The 26,284-nt window shown below is 35.4% G+C and overlaps 1 protein-coding gene across 1 annotated transcript in view; it reads right to left on the reverse strand.

Moving 5' to 3' along the window:
• The window catches only part of LOC149794629 (uncharacterized), a 56,137-nt gene extending 30,159 nt beyond the window's left edge, over positions 1 to 25,978 (reverse strand). Inside the window, exon 1 of the mRNA XM_089964234.1 lies at positions 25,132 to 25,978. Within this exon, the coding sequence (XP_089820360.1) occupies positions 25,132 to 25,414 (283 nt within the window). The 5' untranslated portion in view covers positions 25,415 to 25,978. The remainder of the gene's footprint in view (positions 1 to 25,131) is intronic.
• Between the last annotated feature and the right edge of the window lie 306 nt (positions 25,979 to 26,284).

Here is a 26,284-nt window from a genome sequence, read left to right on the forward strand (position 1 = left end):
GAAAGCCTTTTTAGCCCCGACTTGCGGAATTTTTGTTTTCAGTGAACATTTTGGCAGCCATTTCTCGACTCGAGTCACGAAAGGGAATGGGAAAAATGGTCTCGTTTGTCTCAATATGGCCAATTAACCCCATAGGGTTTTGTTATGTCAAGTATAACAATCTCATCATATGAAAAATGGCGTAAAGCCACAATACAAGAACAACAACATGAAGAAGTAAAACTAATAGTATGGCTCAGTTGATAGCGGATGTTTGGGGTGGGGGTGAAGAGGTGGGGGTGGAGGGGTGGAGGTGGGTGGTATATCCATAAGGTACAATCCACTCTTTATGCAAGCATGGTTTAAATGTTAACTTATAGAAGTAAATAAACACATCTCTATTCAAAGAAGAATGTTGACATAAAACGGTCTTCCACCTGACAGAACTTTATCCAACCACAGCATATGTATGCAGAAAATATGTCATGCAAATAAGACTCACAGGTAAATTTGTTTACGTCTTCTGTACAAGATGTTGTTCCAGATCAAATACTGCAAATATCCGGTCACAAATGCATTACAGTAAATATGGGAATTTCTGCGTTCAGTAATCCTCCTTTCACACGAATATCACAACAATGTAACGTTTAGTCGTGAAAGTGACATTTTAGGCTAAACATGAATCGTGTATTGTAGACCTGCTCTAACCGGTACTGTATACTGTGTCAAACAATGTGACATCACACGCATTGGACATTCTGTGTTGAAAAATGTGTTTTGTCTTTGTAAAATGTTCTGGACACTTGTTCTTTGATTTATAGTTTGTAATCTACTTTTAAACGCTAACACTATTTCAACTTTGTGACTATTTTCTTTAAGCATAACAAATGAAAGATGCAACGTCTGTCAGAATGAACGCAATTATTCGTTCTTCTTTCTAAATTATTTCCACTGAAATAAAACTGTGATTAAAAGAATCTCAAAGGGGTAATGATTTCATACAGAATTTATGAAACAAGTTGAATAATGTCCAGCTTTTGCGAGCCTTGAGATCCTCCATTAGCTGTATACAAGCCTGGCATTTTTTTTAAAAAAATTTGCGCAATGTACGTTATGACGTCATAAATTCATTGATATCAGCAATTTCTCAAGGAATGAGATCAGCAATGTCTACACACCGCAAAAAGCGTAGTCTTTTGAGGTTTATTCTCAAAAGTGATAGTTGCGCGTTCTTTATGCAGATAATGTCTGAGCGGACCGTGACTAAAATCATTTAATGGTTTTAAATATTCTGACGATCAAATATTAGTTCTTATTTCTTCATTATATTTGGCAGAGTGAAGACAGTAGAATCAGTAACGTTTGTACAAATATATTAACGCATCCAGAATTAAACACCGCTTGCACTGTCATTGATTGGGCGGAACTCGTATTTCAGATTCAAACCAAACTTTACACTTCTTATTAGTTATTTAATTTTTTTGGAAGTGGTTAAGAAATTGTGGCAAGATTGTCAAAATACATCTTATTACGTTAGTCAGCCGATTAATTTTTATTATATCAGAATAAGAAGTGAAATTTCTGAAGTTTTTTCACTGTCTTTTTAAGATTCATTATCGGTAAAATGTTCGTCAGCTGTCCGGTATATGTCCGGTATTTGTGCATAAACGTGCAAATACATTTTTATTTAATTAAATGGGGGCATCGTTTGTATTTTAAATATCTGAGAAAAACTGAAATGTTGCTTAGAAACTTGATTGCAAAAAATATTGTGAAAAACACTGTTAAAAACTTATGTAATCTTATCGCAAAATTGTTTCAATCTTACGCTTTAGTATGTACGATACTATCCAGTCATACATCATTCAGTTCAATAATTACGACTGTCTTTTTCTGTCTCGGTTATGTTTTGTACAGACACTGTCTTTCACACACCTTTTATGCCGTCAGTAACGTAAAAGATCTAACCCAAATCGATTTTAATGTGACATGATTGTATGGGGGTTAGAGCGGTCGAGATCCCAGACGCTTGACTTTCTGACCTACGTACCTCACCTGTCGATCTTTCAGGTAAAGCAATACATCAAATGCTTGACTGTCAGATGGGTTCTAAATATTGCGATAGCTAAAACAAAAGACTGAAATATAGATATCATAGATTTATATCAGACAAGGTCTCAGTTTCACTCACCTCATTTCTGCATTTTCGTTTCGTCTAAACGTAACGATTGCGAAGCTGGAAAATTAAAACTACTCAGATTAATGGATGAATTAAGAGTATTACCGATATTATTTTCAGTCAAAAGACATCTTCACACTAAAAAAATCTTCCTATACCAAATAAATAAAGACCATATCCTTCTATTTTCTTTCTATTTTATCAGTAATCGAAAAGAAGGAAACCAAATAATCGAAACAGAGCTCACAATAGTGGAAAGTACTGGCTTACGTCCTCCAAATTAAGTTCGTTGAAATTCTTTGTACATACGCACGCGCGCGAGCGTGTGTGTGTGTTGCTGTCGATTATTCCTGCATGATATACATTTTATCAATACAGCGTTTTTGACCGGGTTTATATAACATCTGTACTTTCATTTAAAATATCTTTAGGGTAGAAATACTCTTAAAGTACATTGAATCCCTCCAAGAAAAGGGCACGGTACCAGTCCGTATCAAATGTTGCTTAAAGTTCTTTGAACACACTGATAACAGTATTGTGTGCTGACCCCTGTCATGTTCACGATATGTGTTTTGTCTTTATTGACTGCTCAAACTGGGCACTAGTTTAGGACACGTACAGCAGATAATAACGCAAAGCTAGTGCAAAGGTCGTCTGTTTCAGTTCTGTATTACGCAAACGATAATTAAAATATAAAATGATACATGTTGAAAGAACTATTTACAAAAGGAACCTTGTCAACAGTATTTTGTTTCGCATTAAGTACATTTTAATTATATCATCATGTCAGCTAAGTAATTAGATATTGCCACTTCCTGGACAATAGGCCAACAGATTTCTTCCCGCTATTACCACTTGAGTGGACAATAAACCAAAGCTCCCATATCTCCTTTAAAGTATTTAGAACATATGGACCTTATATTGGGGTCTGGGCTGAATTATTTCCAATGGAAACGCATTAGTCCGTGTTTTTGAAACATACACGAAAACGCGGCAGTGGATACGAATATAAGCTATTACAGCCTCTCCGAGATAGCTCTTCCATGATTAAAGTGGTTATTGGTGGGCTGCTTAATAAGAGAGTTAAGTGTGAACGTGCAAAAAGAACACAGTTAGCAGTACAATGCTTTAAGGACTCACGGTACTAATTCAACTCCAATGGTAAACATATGGAAACACTATCATATTCAAAGTTCAATAACTTAAAATTTCTTGGTGCTGATGATGAGACCTATAATTCTCCATGCACATCTAACCTTGGTGCAAGCTTATGTGTGGAGAACACCATATGAGCCGCGGCATTTTGTTTATCTACATGTGCATGAAACACATCTTATTGATTCTGCACCAAATGAATCAGGTGCTACTTTCATTACTGAGTACTCCTACGTCAAGCCTGTAAAAATACTAAAATTGCATCAGCAGAATTTTTCTATATTTTTTTTAAATTACATATAGGATAAACTCTCAAAAGATACTTTTACTAAAAATTTTATTTTCATTATTAACCAATTATGGACCACCAAACCCGTAAATACTCTATTATTTGTTCACCCATTTCTAGGCTGGTTCACAGTTCTTCCGTATAATTAGTACCGTGTGTCCTTAAGACTCGGTACCCTTTCCCATCACACACCACGTCCCATGTTAAGTACTTAATGAAGCGTACTAATTTTATCATTCGCGCCTTTTGTCCAGAAAAACCAACACACGAGCTTGAATATCACGGACTCAAGTATTGGGTGGCAGTCATATATTTTGAAAGGTTGATTTGCTGATCAGCACCATGGGTAAGGTTACATGTCTCATCGTCTATCTGATTGGTCGGTTCACTGATGATCACTAAACCTGTCCAAGGCCCATTCAGAAAAATACCAACTCATCCTCTACAACACAGAAGTGCCAAATCCAAAAATCAGAGATAGTCAGAATTATTCTAAGCTGTCTAGGTTACTCGGGTACACGCAATGGAAAGATTCTAATTTTTAATAAAAACCAATGGTGCTACAAGCAGATATGATTTAACATTTTATCTTTGTACCATATTTTAAATCTGTAGTAAAACAAAAGCATCCGCAATACACGATTGTCTTTTTTGGGAAGGGGGGGGGGGGCAAATTTAAAGAAGCTTTTCAACTCTTTGTTAATACAAATTAAACTTCCTATTACTCACATTGATCTTTTATTTAAATTATATATATATATATATATATATATATATATATATATATATATATATATATATATATATATATATATCATGTTTCGCTATAAGTACATGAAGCTTGCATATGAAATAAATCACTAAATGTAAACTCCTCAGTCAAAACAGCAGACGCTTATATGTTAGAGCAGTCCGATATTAAAGTCTGGTAGAGGCAGACGCTTATACATTAGAGCAGTCCGCTCTTCAAGTTAACAGCTCCGGTGGCCTAGTGGTCAGAGCGTCCGCCTCGGATGCGGGAGGTCGTGGGTTCTATCTCCTGTCAAGTCATACCAAAGACTTACAAAAATGGTACGAGCAGCTGCCTCGCTTGGCGCTCAGCATTAAGAGGTTAGTGTTAGGACTGGTCGGTCTTATGTCAGGATAATGTGACTGGGTGGGAACATCATGATACATGTCTGCGGCATGATGCCCCAGTGCTAGACATCACTATAAACTGCCACACTGCAGAAATCGTAGCTACATTAAAAATCCAAATCACACACACACACACACACACTATTCCAGTTTGACAGAGGCAAACGCTTATACGTTAGAGTATTCCGATTTCGAAGTTTGATACGAGGCAGACTTGGGCACAGCCAACACGGGGGCCCATAGCTATCCTGCCTTGTCCATAGATATGCTTACAGTACTATTAACTTGCCCTGCCTGTTAAATCAGAAGATAATATACGGGACCCTTTAGTATTATCAATATTATCATTTGAAATTACATAAACAAATACTTCCTTTTTATAATGTACAGACAACCTTCATAAAAACTACGTCAATGCATTTTGATAATCAATATTAAAAGTTTGAACAACGACTCTCGTTTTGATTATAACTTATATTACATCTTTCCACGATTTAAAAAATAATGCATTTGTTTAAACCATCAAGAATAACTAAAGGAATTATATGATACTGAATTTACATTATGCGGTATTTATGAGTGCAATAATTGTTATCATTTTGGTGTAATAATAATAATAATAATAACGTTAAGACCACGTAGCAGATGATCTGTCAAGACCTAATGTGTTTTGGTCTTCAATTAAATATTATTATTATTATTATTATTATTATTATTATTATTATTATTGTCGTTGTTGCTGTTGTTGCTGTTATTATTATCATTATTATTATTATTTGCTTCGATACTAGCATTATTTGCATTAGTATTCTTATATTTATCATGGATATTTAAAATATCATGCTTACATTTTGCATAGCTCGTGCACTATATTATATGTCAAAATAATCTGTATTAAGGGTTGGAGACCTAAATAACTGACAGTCGAGTAGAGTCATCATAAATTCTTAAAGAAGGTCAATAATAAACGCATGCTTTTAGAGTTCAAAAATTTCGCATCCAAACAAATGCAGATATATCGTGTCAAGGCTTCCTTAAATTTGTCTTTGTACTTTTGGATGTGTATATATCTATTAAAAAGAGAAGTTAAATAAAGAAAGAATCATGTTTTCCTTCGGTCATATCCATTTCAAATTAATTTTCAAGTCTCCATATTTCAAGCTCTCATTTAACATTCCGTAGTAGGTCATTCGTGCTGCTAGGTTGTCCTGAACATAACAGATTTGCTGGTGACAACCAAGTTTTCCTCAAGACCAATTACAATACACAATAACTAGAAAGGTCACTCTCACACTCGAAAAGCAGAAACTTACAATTTTACTGTCAACATTAATTATGGCCAAAACAATTGTGGTTGCCGACTGGACTGTATCGTATTACTGAAAGCTCTCCATTACTTTCGAGTAGGTTATCATCCAGATACAAGTGTCTCTTTGTTCAGTTCAGGGCTTTGATTGCCCATCCACTAGGTTAGCGAGAGTGTTATCCCTGGTGGTTTGGATTCGATTGAATCTGACGAGCTTTTATCACATTAACCCCTAGCGACGACTTTACGGGGCAGGAGGTAGTAGCCTACTGCCGAGCACTGTAGCGTCATGGTCATGCATAAGACACTAAAGTGGGTGGTATTATAGAAAGGAAGACAGATGTAGCTCTACAATGATACCAAATAATCTGGAATATCTAGTTGCACTACAAAATACAGATAGAAAAACCTCATTTTTTGGACCTGACTTTTTTTAAACCCAAAATTCGCCCGTGGTCGGAATCCGATTTTGTGACCGGATTTTTGACTTTTTGGTCTCAGATCTAAGGCAAACCGGTATGAACTGCAAACAAACAGATGAGCCTTTGCAAAAAGTAGAATAAGATGGGCATTTGGAATAAAGAGTGGTCTCCATACAATAATAATGGCTCCGTATTGCAAAAAATGACAAAAAGCTCCAGGGGTTAATGTGTTAACTGATTATAGATATAATTCCCTCTGGGTTTTGCTAGCTGGTTGTTTAGACTTTTGGATGTGTTCTACATTTTGGGTACAAAAAAAGGTCAAAACGTAGGGGCATGTTGTTTGATTTTGTTTTTGTTTTTGGTTTGGGGATTTTTTCTGGGTTTTTTTTCTTTCCTTTTACAACAATACGGTAAAGATAATAATAACATCAACATGCTTTAGGGTGTATTTGTGTATGCATAAATAACATCGACATGCTTTAGGGTGTATTTGTGTATGCATAATTAACACTCTCACGGTTAAAATTATCATGCTAAATATTTCCACGTTTATAGTTTTCAGTTTAAAAACGTTCTGTATGTTTGAACTATTTTATCTCATTAAATGTGGAATTTCAAGTCTGCTTTGTCACCAACGAAGAACACTATCCATGAATTGAATGACAGCGTGCAGAACACATTCATCGGTTTTGATCAATGTTTCTATTTTATTATTATTATTATTATTATTATTATTATTATTATTATTTTAGGACTTGTTATTTAAAAAAATAAAATGGACGGTTTGTTTATACCTACGTATTCCAGCAAACTGGACTACCTAACTAATGGCATTGAGACATATTCCATAAAGTGATTGATACAATGCTGTACAAAGGGACTTGTACATAGAAAGCATTTACGTCTTATGTCATACAACACATTTTATTATGTTTCAACTTTTTGAATTAACAGCTATAGTAAGCCTAAAGTTCCGTGAAGGCAGACGTATATAGTTAATTAATGCAGATATTTTGCATGGAACACATAAATCTGCTTAAACAGAGAAGACTGGGTTAATCAATAGAAATAATAAAGGCATGGCTATCTACAAAAGACGGCAAAGCAACACGTGAATGTTATTTGATACCGATTTATGCAGAGTAAAGTGGCATACGACGGAAGCGGATCTGGGTTGATCGGAATATAGGATTCGAAATCGCTACCTTCCGCTTGAGAGTCCAGATAGCTATCCACGAATCCACCGCGGCTACACAATGTATACTTCAGTAATAAAACTGTCAACATTTATACTGGAATGTTCTTAAATGAACATATAATCATTCGCTTAGTTTTTCTTAGTATCTTCCAGTTCATTTATGACTGAAAACCAAGTCTGTAATAAGTGAAATAACATTTGCGTTTGTTTGTTTCTTATAACAAAATTCTCAGTCGATATCGCTTTACATCGATTTTCTAACGTGTTTTGAAGATTAGCATTGGTAGCGGGCGGTATATAATCTCGATATGTAACAGTTTTAATTGGTAGTGATGACAATGCATGTAGATTTCTTAATTATGTCAAGGGTGAATGAGTAAGCGAAAGAAATATGTCTTTAAATTTACTGTATTGGGTGTTATTGCTCCGTTAAACCTATAATGAAAAATCTGATGTAAGTTATTCCATCTACCATCACATCTGAGTAAACAAAAACTTGAAAAATCTCGACATCACTTATAGTTTGAAAAAGTGGAGTACTATTCACAAACTTTCAAGTCTGAAAAATAAGATTTTTTTCAAAAACATAATATGCAATGAGGTGATTTGATTTACATGTTAAATTTATTTCCTAGACAGTGTACAATGCCTACGTATTAGTAAAATTCGTGTCAACGAAGCCTTTGGGTTTCTTAAAACACGTCCTAAACATTGTCGGACAAGAAGGGGCCCCGAGTGGCCGAGTGGTCTAAAGCGCTCTTCGTTACGGATCACTGCCATCTCACCTCTGTCTGCGGCGGTTCGAGTCTAAGATTCAGCCAATGTGGGTATGTGAGAAAGCTTGCCAGTAGCTTCTCGTGGGTCGGTGGTTCTTTCCGGGGTTTTCTCTGGTTCTTCCTCCACCATTAATACTGGCCGCCATGTATAGCCTATCATGTGCTGCAAAATGGCGTTAAACCCCACAACAACAACAACAACATTGTCGGACAAGAAGCATGTATAACTGCGTAATTGTGAGGGAAATTAAGACGTATTACCTGGTTTGAACAAAGTGTCACATTTACTCAGCCCACTTCGTAAGTCGCGTATAAACTAAGGTATTAGTACAAGCCATGGTTGCTGTCTAAACATTGCCGCGGGCTAGTGTTCATCTCTTACGCAAGGTTACCGTGGCTAGAGAGAAAATCCGGCATCTTGAATTGGCACAGGCGTTAGATAGTGCAACTTCCCGCCTAGGTGTTACAGCTTTGTCTTAAATCGAAGGAACCGCGATGGACCGGGGCGTGTATTAAATCCGTCCCCACGTGGACAGACAGCGAGAAGGACATTGTCTGCTAAGTTTGATTGGATCGAATCAAAGTGACATCCAACCAGTATTGAGACGGAGGGTGTGATAACAATTTCGTCCCTAATTAAAACTTCTAACTAGCAAGCCAAAATTTAGTCTCGCCTAGGAAGATTGTGAGGAATAGGGTAACTCCGAGAGAGCCACTCGTAATCTGTCGGTAAAACTTAGAAAGGAGTTTCTAAGGAAAGACAAATCTTCGTAAAGGAAGCTTTCTGGGGGACAGAATTTCCGGTTCAGTGAGTCCCGAGTCTCTTAGAGGAGAGACGGAAGTGAGACTAGCAGAGCAGTCGGAGTCGACAAGCCTAGTCGGTGAAGAGAGTCGAGGAGGAGGAGGAAATGGAGTCGAGGAAGAGAAAATGAAGAAGGAGGAGTATAAAGGAGTCGAGGAGTAGAAGGAATCTGGAGAATGTCGGGAGGAAGAGGAGAGGGAATTGGAGGAATAGGAGAGAAAAATACACAGATGAGTTGAATACATGGACAGATGGAAAGCTATAACACACTACAAATCAAATGATACAATAGGCTATCACAAGGTCGATAGGAAGGAGAGTACTTGGGAAAATTTTAATCATTTGATTATTGAATTGTCATTAAATTGTTATTAGTTGAATTTCACTTTTTTGTATATTCAATCATTTAACCGTCGGCATTGCTGACTGAGGGCTTGGAACTTTACATCTATCTTTCACTAATTTAACTTCCAACCAAAATCAAGCCTGGGTGCGACTTTTATAATAATTTAAATAAAATATTGGAAGCACACCAACCCACACCTACCACAGTGACGGCATAATAAACCCGCACGCCACATTGTGTAACTCCAGTTTTAAAAACTTTTTGCAAAATGGATATATATATATATATATATATATATATATATATATATATATATATATATATATATATACACACACACACACACACACACACATATATATATATATATATATATATATATATATATATATATATATATATATATATATATATATATATATATATATATATATATATATATATATATATATATATATATATATATATATGTATGTATGTATGTATGTATCTTCTAACTAGCAAGCCAAAATTTAGTCTCGCCTAGGAAGACTGGTGAAGAACTCCGTTTAAAGAGAATATTGCTTAAGACTACAATTAACTTGTCCAACAATGTCTTAAATGGAACAAATTCACCAGGCAAACATATGCTGCGGAAATTACGGTATCTTCACATAAAACAAAGTGCAGACAGTGTTTTCACTTGCTTGAGTGTGTACGAGCTTCCCTTTTTGATCCCTGTGATCTAATTCGGCCCAAGATCTCATTAAAACATTCCTGAAGAGAATAGATTACGCAATGTCGATGAAAAGGCCGGGTTCATATTCAGCAATACGCAACCATCTGGTAAAATTTACAAAGGTTGAACAAGCTGTGAGTAAATGCGTCAGAAACTTACAAAAAAGACCATTGCATCTTTCACTTCACCCTACCTTTATACATTCTGTCTTATAAACTTTGTCAATTTCGAGTAGCGCTCTTTGCACGCGCTAATCATATAGTTAAAACTTTATAAATAAATCTATACAAGCGAAGTGATGGCGTTTTAGATACATGTAAATCTACACGAGCGAAGTGATGGCTTTTTAGGTACATGTAAATCTACATGAGCGAAGTGATGGCTTTTTAGGTACATGTAAATCTACATCAGCGAAATGTTTTTCATTTTAGGTAGGCCTACGTGTATATCTACGAACGAAGTGATAGAGTTTTAGGTAGGTGTAAATCTGCATCCGCGAAGTAATGGAGTTTTAGGTAGATGTAAATCTGAATCAACGAATTGATGGAGTTTTAGTAGATGTAAATCTGCAACAGCTATGTGACGGCTTTTTCTTTTTAGGTACTTGTAAATCTACGAATTAATGGAATTTTAGGTAGATGTAAATTCATATGAACGATGTGATGTATTTTTAGGTATATCTAAGACGTTAATGTCGACAAGTGTTATTTCTAATAAATTACAATATATGCATTATTTTTGTTTCTTTAATGCTGATTAACAAGTCTGATTACGCAATGTTAACTAAATGCCTTTGACAGACTTTCTCATGACAACATCAAAGAAACAAATTGTAGCTACTAATGATTTTCAGCAAAATCGCAAATATAGTGTACAAAGCTCTCGTTGTGCATACCGTCGGGTCAAGAATAAAATAATTTAGTTTAGGATTTTGTCTTACTCTCAGCAAATACGGTGGACTGAAACACAGACCAGTTCTTTTTCGGGAAACCTGCGTAAATTTAGAGGCAAATATCTACCACAGGACATAAATATTAAATACCACATACGAAATAACCATAATTTTATCATACAAGAATATATGGTGTGCGATATTTAGGTCATTCTTTTTATCATGTGCCTCGTGCAAGTTTTCAGAATTCATTAAAACTAAATTTTAAGCATGCTAAAAATATATAAAATACGAAATTAGGATAGTAGGATATGTTGAGGATACTTATCACATGATGTTGATGATACTAATCATATGATGTTGTGTGTATTTATCACGTGATGCTGATGATACTTATCATATGATGTTGATGATATTAATCACATGATGCTGGGCGTATTGATCATGTGATGATGAGGATACTTATCACATGACGTTGATGATATTAATCACATGATGCTGGGTTTATCAATCATAAGATGCTGAGGATACTTATCACATGATGCTGATGATATTAATCACATGATGCTGGGCGTATTAATTACAAGATGCTGAGGATACTCATCACATGATGTTGATGATATTAATCGCATGATGCTGGGCGTATTGATCACGTGATGATGAGGATACTTATCACATGACGTTGATGATATTAATCACATGATGCTGGGTTTATCAATCATAAGATGCTGAGGATACGTATCACATGATGTTGATGATATTAATTACATGATGCAGGGCGTATTAATTACAAGATGCTGAGATACTTATCACATGATGTTGGTGATATTAATCGCATGATGCTGGGCGTATTGATCACGTGATGACGAGGATACTTATCACATGATGTCGATGATATTAATCACATGATGCTGGGCGTATTAATTACAAGATGCTGAGGATACCTATCACATGATGTTGAAGATAGAGATCACTAGATGCTGAGGAGACTAATAGCCTAATATTAAGGGTACTGACCACCAATAGACGCATTCAAATTCAACTCATTAATGGTCAATTTCAAAATTACACTGATTTGTAAATATATGTAGGAAACAACAGAAGCATTAATAGTTGTTGCAGTATCTATAGAAAGTTCAGCGTCCTAACGACTTTCTCCTGCGAGGTTGGCAGTAACCCAGACAAATATAGTTTTTCAAGACAAAATTAATGTATATAAATTGATGTTCTTTATATTCATTATCGTTTCCCAAAGTTGCCTGTTAGAACTCTTGATACACTATATTCATTATGTATCCTTTGAATTTGCGATCAATTTTTGAGAGAAAACTAAACATCCAATGGAGGTGTATTTTTCAACTCCATTTGCACCTAGCTAAATTATTCTGACATGGTTTTGATTCAATGGTAGCTTCAAGCTGTCAAAACCGCTCTTATGGCCTTGTGGTTAGAGCGTCCGCCTCGGATGCGGGAGGTTGCGGCTTTTAACCACAGCTTAATCATACAAAAAATGGAACTAACAGTTGCCTCGCTTGGCGCTCAGCAGTAAGAGTATTAGGACTGGTCGACCCGGTGTAGGATTACGTGACTGCATTGGACAGCATGCTACATATCTGTGGAATGATGCCCCAGTGCTAGACATCACTATAAACTGCCACACTAAAGCCATCGTAACGATATGACTGAAAAAATTGTTAAAGCTATGTTAAACAATTTAAAAAATCCAAAATCAAACTGTCAAGTTTATATTTTAAAATTTCAGCGATAATTTAGTACTTGTCTAGTTCCTATTGGCAATTGGAGAATGGAAATTTAATAATAATATTATTCATTCATAAAAATAAAACTGTATGTAATCTATGCATAATGTATGCATATTTTCAGGAAACCTATTTCCTACCTAATCCTTCCTTCCAGGAAACGTGTTCAGTTTTAATGTTCTTCAGAAATGTTTTATCTAAGAATAAGTTCTATCGAGATCGCCACATCAAGCACTGGAAAATATTTTGCATCAGAACGTGTATTATTTTGACATGAAAGGCTTTGCTTGGGTGAAGGTTTTATATGTGACAGACATTGCAAATCGTGTCCATTTCAAAACCATCAGTGATGTCAGCTGTCTTTTGTCATACGTCCGTTACCATTGCTTTTACCACCTAGATGACATTTCATTTCACTTCTTGAAACATTTCGATCCGTATTACATTTTTATGCTGTTTCTAATTCAAAACGCAAAGAATTTAGTTTGAAATCCGATATTGTTTAAACATACATTGTGTATAATGGTATCGATCATTAAAGCACGTTTGATATAGAACCTCTCAAAATGTAATTCTCTTTTGATACAAATAGTGTGTTAAAATAGGAAAGAGCCTGTGAAAATGTTTCGCCTTGTTGCCTTGGTTCATTCTCTCGACTGAGACACAAGCTGTAACCTTTGTCTTCGCCCAGTGACTTGAAGAAATCTCAATGTAGTTAGTCTGATTTTGCTCATGCAGTGCAAATATTAATGGGTTAATGTTGCCACAAATAACGCAAAAACAGCTTCGAGTGCAAAAGAGCGAAATAAGGTAACAAAAGTGTTAACAAAAATTGCGCAGTTATTTCAGTGTTGTATGTTGAAGGAATGGCATAAGCAATAAGTTCAGACATTCAATGACTAAAAGCAGGGCGGAAAGCCCATTAATCAAATGTAGCGTTTCTTATTGGCGGCTGGTCGTGAGGTACCTACATACACCACCAACACACACGCTCACACTCAAACACATGCTCGCAATCCGATACACACCCACACCAACACCCACATACACGAGAGTTCACCAGAAACGAATGAATTCTATTTTAAACACATGTGTTCGTAAAACTAGCCTTTCATCTGTGATGCCTCACGTGTTGATATATATATATATATATATATATATATATATATATATATATATATATATATATATATATATATATATATGTGTGTGTGTGTGTGTGTGTGTGTGTATATATATATATATATATATATATATATATATATATATATATATATATATATATATATGTGTGTGTGTATATATATATATGTGTGTGTGTGTGTATATATATATATATATATATATATATATATATATATATATATATATATATATATATATATATATATGCTCTGCACTAAAGCTGTTTAAAACAGATTTAGGAACAAAGTAGCCAAAACAAATTAACAATTACTTGTTAAAAAATGTTGATTGATGCTTTTAAACTTTGGATAATAGCTTTGAAATACAAAAGTAACATTCATACATGCTTCTCGGTTTTACGGTAAAGGTCTGCATGGGAAAATTTACGGGAAATCTTCATTATATATATGACGAAGATTGTTCAGTACTTACTAGGAAGGGAATTCCCATACACCTGTGGAATGAATGACCCCCGAAGTCTACATAAATTTTATGATGTCAGCTGCTATATTTTCTGCAGAAAGCCTACATGAATTTTGTAACAGGAAAGTTTATTAGCTTGTGACGTTTTATGGCTAACTAACGAAAAACGACAAATAAACGAATTAACTCAAAATTATCAGCTCACAGATAACTTGACTGCAAAGCTTTGATTACTTAGCTATATAACGGCTCATAATTTTTATGTAATATCTCTGCTAGTTCGCAAATTTGATAATTGTCTTGTGCACATCATTTTTTATGTCGAGTCAGAGAATATAAGAATGTTCCATTTTATTGATAGAAAACGTTCTCAGAATTGAATTCCACATTCAAAGTGTATTCTATTTAAAGATACATGAATATGTAATCTCTGTGTGTGACTGTATGATTAAATGTACGAGTTTGTGATTTATATATGTAACTGTATGTCTGTCTTGACCTTGTCATTCTCGTGTCTGTACCAATTCTCTTTGTTATTAATCTCAGAATGAATGAATGAATGAATGAATGAATGAATGAATTTGTTTACGTACAATGGTGGATTGTTTTTTCCTCGTATTTACGAAGAAAATATGACGGTCGATGTAAAAATGACCTCTTGTAAATAATTATACAAGTTTCAAACTGCAAAATAATTGAAAACGTCCACACCTTAGGATGAAACGTGAAAGGTTAGACACTGAAATTTAATGTAAACTTTAAATGACGTTGGAACACATATGTGCTTTTAAAGGTCAGTGTCCGAGACAGCTAAAGTAATCGTAATACAAACAGCAAACTGACGATAGCTTGCGAATGATACAAAAGTGAACAGGTAAACATAGGTAAGGCTAAACATCAAAAAGATTATCAGACACAAACAAATATTATATAGTCAATCGAGAATTCAATTTCCATTCATAAATAATAATGAAAATATTATATTTTACATGTAACTAGATAAAACATGTAAAACGTCTGTGTCGAAAAGTGCTTTTTACAGGACACTAACAGCAATGGTTGCTCCCTTTAAGACGCAAGTGTTTATCTTCATTACTGGGAAAGAATGATCAAGTGATGGTGAAAATCAGAGGTTTTGCTAGTTTGTGTGCACTACTACATCTAGACCCTTATGTCAAGAAAGACAATAGTGACATCAAGAAAGACAACAGTGACATCAAGAAAGACAACATTGACATCAAGAAAGACAACAGTGACAACATGAAAGATAACATTAACATCATGAAAGATAACAGTGACATCCTGAAAGATCAATGCATTTGTTCGTGTGCATTGCTTAAGATGGGGAAATACTATCCGACAGTTAGAAGTTTGCAAAATTTTGATGTCAATTTTATGTCATTTGTTAACCTCACTCCCCCCCCCCCTTTTTTTTTTTGTCAAGAATTCCACACGTTACACTACGGTGAGGTTGCATAGTATACAATTTTAGTATTTAAAATAAAAATTTCCCGACTGCAACCCTATCCGCCTGCCCCACCCCCTCGACGCCAATGAGTATCCTATCCAAAACTGATTGAAAGTGGAACATTCTGATCCTTAGGTGTAATTTTCCCATCCAAATCAGATGCCTAACGAATGTATACTTTCCTTACATTGCAAACCGAAATATGGGGGTCGGAGCCAAATTGGCGTATTGTAAATGAAAATGCAAATTTATAACTGCAAAATAACCACTGAAGTTTTCCTTTGGTTGTGATAACCTGTAAAATGTTTGGGTTTACAATGCAAATTTCGGCTCGAAACCACATAATCTATGTATGGATCTAAGTTTATCAATGTAAAACGTCCTGTCTGCAGGTTACTAATTTCAACCCGCTGCCCAGTTTAGATTATGAGAGTGTTGCAGTTAATATGTATGTTGATTATTGTGAAAGAAAGGTAAAGTAAGTTTGGAAATCGAGGAGTTTGCGAGTTTGTGCGCACTATACTTGTAGAAGAAGGTCATGAAAGACGCAAGTCACGTCGTGAAAGAGCTTTTTCTTCATTGTTCTACTCAGGAAAACAAGAGTACACACACTTAGGAATGTGAGAAAGATATAGTTTCCGCTTGTATCCTACATAAGCAATCACGATCATGCATAAATAGGAATTTGAGAAAAAATTAGTGATGTATACAGATATGTACAAACGTAATAGACGCCAGAGTAAACATGTTACGCATTTAGGAATAAGTGGAGGTTGGGTGTGTGTGTCTGTGTCTGTGTGTGTTTGTGATGGAGATGGGGTTGAGTTTCTTGTGTAGCTCACTGAAGTAACGTCAATATTCGCATAACACAGTTCATCGTACATATATCATGTCCGACCAGACACTTGTTAAGTGGGGTTGGGGGGGTTGTGTGTGTGTGATGGAGCTGGAGTTGGTTTCTTTTTGAAGCTCAGCGAAGTAACGTCAAAATATAGCATAACGCTTAATTCGTCGTACATTTACCATGTCCGACCAGACATTTCTTGTGAACAACATTTAACATATTCACCACCGAGTTTTTTTCCCTTCAATTTACACTTCTTCGCTCAAGCATTAATTCTCAATAATAACTCAGTAACGAACACCACTGTCATATCTCAGACATATTTTTTTATAATATGTCTAAATTCCGTAAATTTCGTGGTCATGTAAGTGCACGGGTATTGTTTTCCTAACTCCATTTCCAAGCGTATTGTGTTGCCAAAACAGAACAATCTTTCCTGTTTTTAACAGATTTGCATTTGTTTCCCATGTTATGATGAGATCCTTAAAACTTGGAGTGATAGTTACACCATTCTGTGAAATCTAAACATACGTTTAAGGCATACGCTAAGAGACCTTAATCTAATGAAATAATAGTTACCCCATTCTGTATGGCCTTACCATATGTTTAAGGCATACGATAACATACCTTAATCTAATAAAAATGATAGTTAACCCATTCTGTAAAACCATAACACGAGTTCTAGGTATACGATAACAAAACTTAATCTAATAAAATAATAGTTACCCCATTCTGTAAGACCTTAACACGTGTTTAAGGTATATGATAACACACCTTAACCTAATTAACGTTACGCATGACTCTTTTACTGGTAGCCAGATGTTGCACATATAGATCTGTATTTCTGTTGAAATAGGCCTTTAAATCTGCTATTCCTTTTCTTCAATAAAAATGCCCCGATTTTGTAACACAAAACCACTGGCGTGTAATTTTCAGCTGGTTCGTCCAGACTGCGACTGTCTGATTTAGAATGGTTACTGGCTTGTGATAAAATCGCACTAGGTAATATAGATGCTATCTATAATTGGTGTCTACATCACACTGACTTGCAGAAATAGAATTCGATGACGTCATAGCTGTTATGGCAGTTTTTAATGTGCGTGTGTATATATATATATATATATATATATATATATATATATATATATATATATATATATATATATATATATAGAGAGAGAGAGAGAGAGAGAGAGAGAGAGAGAGAGAGAGAGAGAATTAAGGATAGGAACTGTCGTAACATTCCTCTAAGTGTGTGTGTGTGTACGACAAAGAGAGAGAGATGAAACTACTCAGTGAAACCAAAACAAAAAAGGACGACGACATGATAAGTTTTGTAACAAGATGGAAAACAAAGTAAAGAAAAAGAATAGGAGGAAGAGATATACGTAGTTTTGCATAATTCCAGTGTATAATTTTGTAACCAGCGAACTTAATAACAAGGCAACGCTTTACTTCGGAAAGAACAAAGCGGTGATACAGGCTGTCGTTTGATCCCGTCTAGACACTCGTTAGAAGAAAAATAGACTGTATCCGTTTCCTTGCTCCCTATTACCAGTGAATTCCTATCATGTAACATGAAAACATTAACGTTTTGTGTTCACAAGGTTAAGTACTTTCAATCAATAGGTCTTTATATTAGTTTCAAGCCTTAAGCTGGTTACACTATGTAATTACAAAGATATTTACGTCAGTTTAAAACATATGACATGAAAAATTTGTCTCTTTAGATACTATCATTAATACTTGGTTGCCGTCGAATCTCGAACGCAGCTAGGAGGGGCGTAGTATTGAGTAAGAAGAGAGTTCGATAAATAGCATGGCTGTTGGACATGCGTTCTTTTATTTTTTCTTCAAGCTTATATTCGTATATCTGAATACTATTGGACATAAATTAATTGTTCACATATTTATCACCGGTTGTTTTCTGGGTATGAGAAAATATTTATTGTTTATTTTTTGCTTGTATGACATCATCTAAAATGTCACACCTGACTCAAACGGGTGAATTATATATGTATACATGAACAAGAAAATTTCATATGTAGGTAATTTTATATCGGCTGTTATGGTGTACCTTTCAGATATAGGTAATTTTATATAGTATGTTAAGCTGTGTCTTCTAAATCAAAGCAGATTAAGAGAACGGAGTTCGGTTATGTTTTACTACTTCGAATTGTTTTGTTTTTTTAGTTAAATCTTGAAATGAAACAAGATTTTAAGTTTGAATGCTTAAAAGTAATTTCTCAGTTTAATGTAATATAGACCTATTTTTATGTTGAGTACCCTACCCCAAAATCTTGAACCCTTTGGACATCATTGGAAATACGTTTTTTATACACTTGTATAGGTAGGACATCCTTTGTGGATCAATATATTTTCGTACATTATTTTATGTTCTTTTTCAATTGAACTTTTTTTGTTGTTGCTGTAAATAATGTTTATATTAACATGAAAGGTACACTTGTATGTATACATGGCTGGTGTTGTTGCACTGTATTGCTGGTGTAGGTGATGTAGAATTTATTAATTTTATGGGTTTAGTGTCATACGTGTTTTTTGTCTATTTTATGATGGTGTTGTTTCATGGTTGTGCTGTGTCAGGTATTATATGACTTACTATGAGTTGTTAATATGTATTACCATTTGTGTTATTTGTTGATTCTATTTAAATGAAAGCAGTATTATATCATAATAAAGAATCTTGTAATATGAATATACCTGATAAAATAAGTACAGGACAGTTCTGCGCACAGCGTGATGGGATACCGTATTTGCTATTTACTCGTGTATTGCGCACACTCCACTCAACTGTGCATAAATGCGCCATCGGATCAGTTCACATAATGCGACTGCATACCAGTTCAATAAATACGCCCGCAAATCCTATAAAATCAGCTCGCATAATACGCCAGCGGACCATTCACCAGCAGACCAGTTACCATAATGCGCCAACTGTTCATATAATGCGCCAGTAGACAAGCTCTCGTCATGTGTCCGTAGATCAATTGAAATAATTTGCCAGAATATCAGTTCACATAATATATCAGCAGATCAATTCGCCAAGGGTTTAATCGTTTCATGCGACGACTGATCTTCATCTTCAGTCTTTACTTGAATTCAGAAATATAGTGTACCTTGTAAACCCAACAAATCTGTGCAGAAATTGTTTGCATTCGGCTGTAAGCTATAGAAGAGAAAGACTGTACGAGTTTCACATTTAGGAGTTTTTTTTTTGTTGTTGTTTGTTTTGTTTTCTTCTACTGAGTCCTTACTAGACAGATTTAGATACGAAAATTATTTCGAGCTCATCTACCTAAAATTATCACGTCATTTTTTTAAATGTCTCTTTCACTCTTTATTCTGCTGTTACAAAGTTATATATATATCTAATTCAAGGGATGAAACATCTTCCGACGGGGATTCAAATTAGCAACACGGTGGGAAAATAATCACAAGAATATGTTCTCAATAAAAAAACGTATGTACTGATTGCCGCATAGTTTTACTCCTACGCTATCGACCCTAGCTTCTAATTTAAAAAAAAAAAGTGTGACCTTTTCAGCACCGTATCTTTCCAAAATTATTGTCTCTGCACTTGAAAAATGTAACTTCATATTAAAAATATTTACCGTGGGGAAATATGAGACATATATACACGTGCTGTCTATGGGGACTTTAGTTTTAATTCTAACATTTTTCACAACAGCGGTGTGATAAATAAAATAAAAAGATGAAATGCTGACATAAGTGTGTACTTTTCTTAAAGAATAATTTGGATGGATGAATGCTTCCTCCCCCGAAATAGTTAAGACGAGCCGATGCATCACGCGTAGCTATAAACAACCTTTCATGTTGTTGGTATATCAGTGACGCAAGCTGTGATTATGAAAAAGGTCACAGAAAGTGCAATGTTATTACTCAGCCTCCCATGTGACTTAATGTACAAATTTACATTATCTTCCGGATCACTTAGTCTGATTAGTGTTGTTTAGATATGTTAAAATGTATTCCCGTTACTAAATATATTACTAGACAATTTGTTCTAGAGATCCCATAGGGTTTTTATAAGGAGGGGGTGGGATAATTTTTGTTGTTTATTCTTTCCTGTTGCTCCTGTTGTTTCCTTGTCGTTTATATTTCTCCCCGAAAACTATAAATATAACCTGCCATAAGACCTTTTAGTCACGAAGTAGACTTCAGACCCCCAGTCGCGAAGAAGAGAGAGAGAGAGAGAGAGAGAGAGAGAGAGAGAGAGAGAGAATGTGTGTGTGTTATTTTGATTTTTAACGTAGCTTTAAAAAAATTCCAGTCATATCGCTACGATGTCTGCAGTGTGGCAGTTTATAATGATGTCTTGCACTGGGGCATCATCATGTGACATCATGTCCCACCCAGTCACATTATCCTGACACCAGGCCGACCACTAACCTCTTAATGCTGAGACCCAAACGAGGCAGCTACTAGTACCATTTTCAAGTCTTTGGTATTGCCGGGGTTCGAACCCGAGACCTCCCGCATCTAAGGTGAACATTCGAACCACTTAGGCAACAGAGTGGTCTCTTGAAGAAGACATCACATAAAATGTGTTCCCCTGCCCTGAAGTTTTAATCTAAAGATCTCCACCAAATCTCGAAGTTTAGATGATTTTTTTTGTATGTATTTAGACGAGTCAAACTGCAAGCATCAAAGATCTACCGTAGCAGAATGCGCCTGCAGATCAAGGTCTATACTGTTCCTAACAAACTGCACAGACCTGCACAGATCTGCCGGCGCATTATGAAATGTGTAACGTTTATATATATATGTGTGTGTGAGTGTCCGTGTGTGTGCATGTGTGTGTGTGTGAACAATTATTTATATAACTTATATCACATACTAGTATTCCATTATATGACAGCTATACTATTTTCCATTATACGACAGATATAATATTTTCCATTATATGACAGATATATTTTTCATTATGTTACAGATAAAATATTTTCCATTATGTGACAGATATAATATTTTACCTATATATCAGAGCAAGGATATTTTAACTTATTTGAGAGCGCGACATTTCTGAAGCCGATATAAGTACCGTTTAGTTTACGTTTCATTTTAAATAATACACAAACTAGGACCTTTTCCCTCCCATACACGCAACGTACTCATTTGTATCCCTTTGAGGCACTGGGACACCATGCCGCAAACATGTAGTGCGATGTCCCACCCAGTCACTTTAACCTGACACCAGGTCGACCAGTCCTAACACTAACCTCTAAATTTTGAGCGCCAGGCGAGATAGCTGTTAGTACCATTTTATGTCTTTGGTATGACTGGGCCGAGATTCGAACCCAAGTCCTCCCGCATCAGAGACGGACGCTCTAACCACTTTGCCCCCGGAACGGTCGAGGAAATATACATAGGCATTTATTATGAAATTTAAAAGTCCATTCTTAGATACAACATTTATAATAGCCGAATCAAATTTTACTTTTCATCTAGAAACATATTTTGCGTGCATATCAATCAATCTGTCAAAGTTTGTAAAGTTGCGAGAATGGTTGATCATATTCCTGTAATTTTGCTTCGTTTATTTTCGGGGGGGGGGGGGGTTGGGGGTTGGGGGGAGCGGTAAATGTATCAACAAATAAATGATAATTCTCTATATATCCTTGAGTTTAGTTTTATTGTTTATTTGCTTCTAAGTATCATATATGTTACTGTTCGCAAAATGTAATGTTGGGTCAGCACTTTTTCGTATATAGAGATATAGAGAGTTGGTGCATATGTTTGTGTTTTCTATACTCGAGTTGCTGATGCTGACTTAAAATCGCTATTTAATCCCTGACTGGCGTCACGTAGTTGTTTTATGCACATTCCGAGCCTACCGATGTTCGCCTATCATCCGTATGGTTCCCGCGGCCGTTTTCACTTAATGCATAAAAATCGCTTTATATAATATTGACGACATAAAAAAAACTGACCGCAATCAAAATTATTACCAGTACGTCATCACTGATGCCGGTATGATGAGACTGGAATAAAGATTATCAGATAGTTATTCGATGCAAAGGTCATCGTAAATTTGGAATCATACAGCTTGTTTAAGTTGAAATTACGAAAAGAGCTGAGTCAAGCCAAAAACACGCTACCGCACCCAGGAAGTGGTGCATGTTTCACAAAATACAGGTGCTCAAATACGAATACATAACAGCAATTGTTGGTATAATAAAATATGGGCGCGTATGTCAAAATATTGCATCAACACAAGCCATATTGAAGAAAGGAGATATTGCTTCAATGTACGGGGATTCACAGTGAGAAAATAACGACATTGTATAGTATATATTTGGTGTAGATAGGGCTTGCATTATAGTTACATACCTCATTACATCTGCACTTTATAATGAAGTATATAATCGAATACTTATACATTTACCGCATCTTAATTAGACAAAAAGGATGCAGATCCGCAAAAATTAATCTTAAATATTTAGCGATATATGTGTTGATTAGGAAACTATTTGTAATTTGAAGATAGATTGGAAGTTTTTGAAGTATTTGACTCCTCTTTATTTTTTATATTTTTTTTAAAAAAAAAAAATTTCGTACCGAAATATCCATTCATTCCTAGCATGCCAGTGCTTACTGTGTAGTTGGTGGAATACATGAGCCTCAAATTTTTATCTGGGGCTCATACCCTGTATTATTTTTTCTCGGGCTCTAACCCTGTACTATATGAGAACGTAAATGGATCTTGAGATGGGCATGGGTTGTTTATGTTATTATTTTGACGCTATCGCTTTCGTTTAGTATTGTATGAACTAATGTCTGTGGGTTACTGTAAGTTACTTTGTAACGAAAGCTAACAAGTAAATATACGTATTACACAGTAGGACAACACTCGGTAAAATTGGAATGAACTGATCACTTTCAATGGTCATTCAGATGTGAATAGCGACTATGTAAAATAGAGGATGTATGTTTAGCAATTATTCCTGAAGCAGACATTTCTTAGGTTCAATTTCCGTTGAGGAAAAGATGGCCTGAATCATCAAGAATGTATATCACACACCTTAATTTGAACCAGCTGTCTAATTCCTTATATTGGCAAGTTGGCAAGTCTAAATACCGCTGCCCATGCCAACTATTTCAGAACAACATGCATATATACATACAATACACTTTTTGAATTTGGAATTGTTGTAATTAAGTCTAATAGTTTAATTCATTTTTAATGCGTCACGTCTGTGCATCGCGTGATGCTATCTCAACCGACGTTTCTTATATCGGTTTGTTACTTCTAAAATAATATTAGATGCCAAGAAAGGTGATCGGTGTTCCTAAAGCAGTATGAAAGATCTGATAATAGTAATCTTACGTAACCTGCTTCATGTTACAGTACAATCCAGTAAAAAGCGTCACATGCAAAATTTAAAAATTGCAACTGTATAATTTTCATTCAAAATATGAATGGGCAAATATATGCATTTGAACTTCTTGTTTGCAGTAACGTATGTATGTATGTATGTATGTATGTGTGTGTGTGTGTGTGTGTGTGTGTGTGTGTATGTATGTATGTATGTATGTATGTATGTATGTATGTATGTATGTATGTATGTATTAGTGAATTCTTTATTTTGTCGCTCATCAAATCAATATTTCAACGATTGCACGACTAATCAGAGACAACGATTCCCATTCATTGTAAGGTCACACCTTAATGCTCCAACAAAATGTGTATATTTTGTATGTAAGATATTTGCCAAACCCGATAGATATATTACCTGGGGGACTACACTAGATTCGTTGATAATCCGCATTTTCAAGACGAATTGCAATATGTTGTCCATGCGTTGAATTAGATTATTGTAGACCCTTTTCATGTAATATTTGTCTAATATGAATGTATATTCTTCATTATTTGGTATGGTAAAACGCATATATTGTACAGCGATAACAAATGCATTCAAACATATGTGGCCATAGAACAAAATTTGTTGGTGTACATCAGCAAAAGCGAAATACCACTTTGGTTTATTCTGATTTCATTTTCGAAGGCAAACGGAAAACGGCCATCTCTGCTGCGAATTCTAAAAAATGCTGCAATTCCACGCTATGTCCTAGAGTCAGGTGTGCTTCTTAACTACTCAGCAGAGAATCAGATTTCCGAGAGTAAAGGACAAGTTTAAAAAAAAATTAAAAACACAAAGAAACAAATACAATAAAATGAAATAAAAAATTGAAACTTTAAAACTTACGTCGTCCACGTCCAAACTGCGAGTTTTTGACAGCTTTGTTGGCACCTGGATAGCCCATCTGTCTACAGACGACATTTGCATCCCGTAGGTCCCAGTTTTCATGGCATACGATCCCCCAGGTTCCATTGTGGTATATCAGGACGGTCCCTTCATTCACATCCTTCCCTCCCACGAGACGTACCTCCCCTTCCCCCCATCTAGGATCAGCGTCCACTTTTGCCACGCATAGCCACAGATGAAGGAAAATATGGACTCGAATAATCTTCCATAAAGACTTCGTCATGTTGATCTTTCACCCAATTAAAAATCCAAAGGAATTTATCCAAAGTTAAATTACGTTATATATTTTATTGTTTGTTTTTCTGCTTCAGTATTGTAAAGTAAATTGTGACCCAAAAACCTTTAAAATTCTCAGGTAGAAGAACAATAGTGGCAACGCCTTCAGTTTTGGCGAACCGCCCAAATTAGAGAGACACAGTTCAACAGCTACCAACGTCGTACTCAGTACTACTGAGGTATAGTGGGAACTGCACGCGCTTTTCTTGTCCCCACTGCTCGTCTAGATGAGAGGATTATCTATCGTCTTAACCATAACAAGGAGGAACGATTTTAAATGTCCATTCATACCCATTCGCTGTTCATTAATATGCAAGTCTCTCGTAACTAAGAGAGCACGTGGCACGTGGCCTGTGTCAAAGAAAAGGGCTGTGAAACAGAATCAACTATGACCATTCCAATGGCGCAGACGAGCGATTAACAGAAAAAAAGAAGACACTGATAACAAGACGGTTACCTCTGGTTGGCTGATTAACTGAAAGACTGACAATATCACGTAGTCATTGACAGGGTTTACTCAAACTTATTTGTATTCGAGACGTAACATACAACTTCCTTCCGAGATAAGTGTGGGCAAATGCTTTTCTCAGAAGGAACCACGTCAGATCAAATATATATTTGAAAATGTGTTACTGACTGTATGTATACATGCATGCATGTATGGCATGTATGTATGTATGTATGTATGTATGATGTATGTGTGTGTGTGTATGTATGTATGTATGTATGTATGTATGTATGTATGTATGTAGATCAGGGTATATATATATATATAGGGTACGAATATTTTAACCTATCCACTTGTGTTTCAATTTGA

The sequence above is a fragment of the Sinohyriopsis cumingii genome, chromosome 7 (genome assembly GCF_028554795.1).
Source record: "Sinohyriopsis cumingii isolate HCF-2022 chromosome 7, ASM2855479v2, whole genome shotgun sequence".
In the NCBI taxonomy this organism is placed as follows: domain Eukaryota; kingdom Metazoa; phylum Mollusca; class Bivalvia; order Unionida; family Unionidae; genus Sinohyriopsis; species Sinohyriopsis cumingii.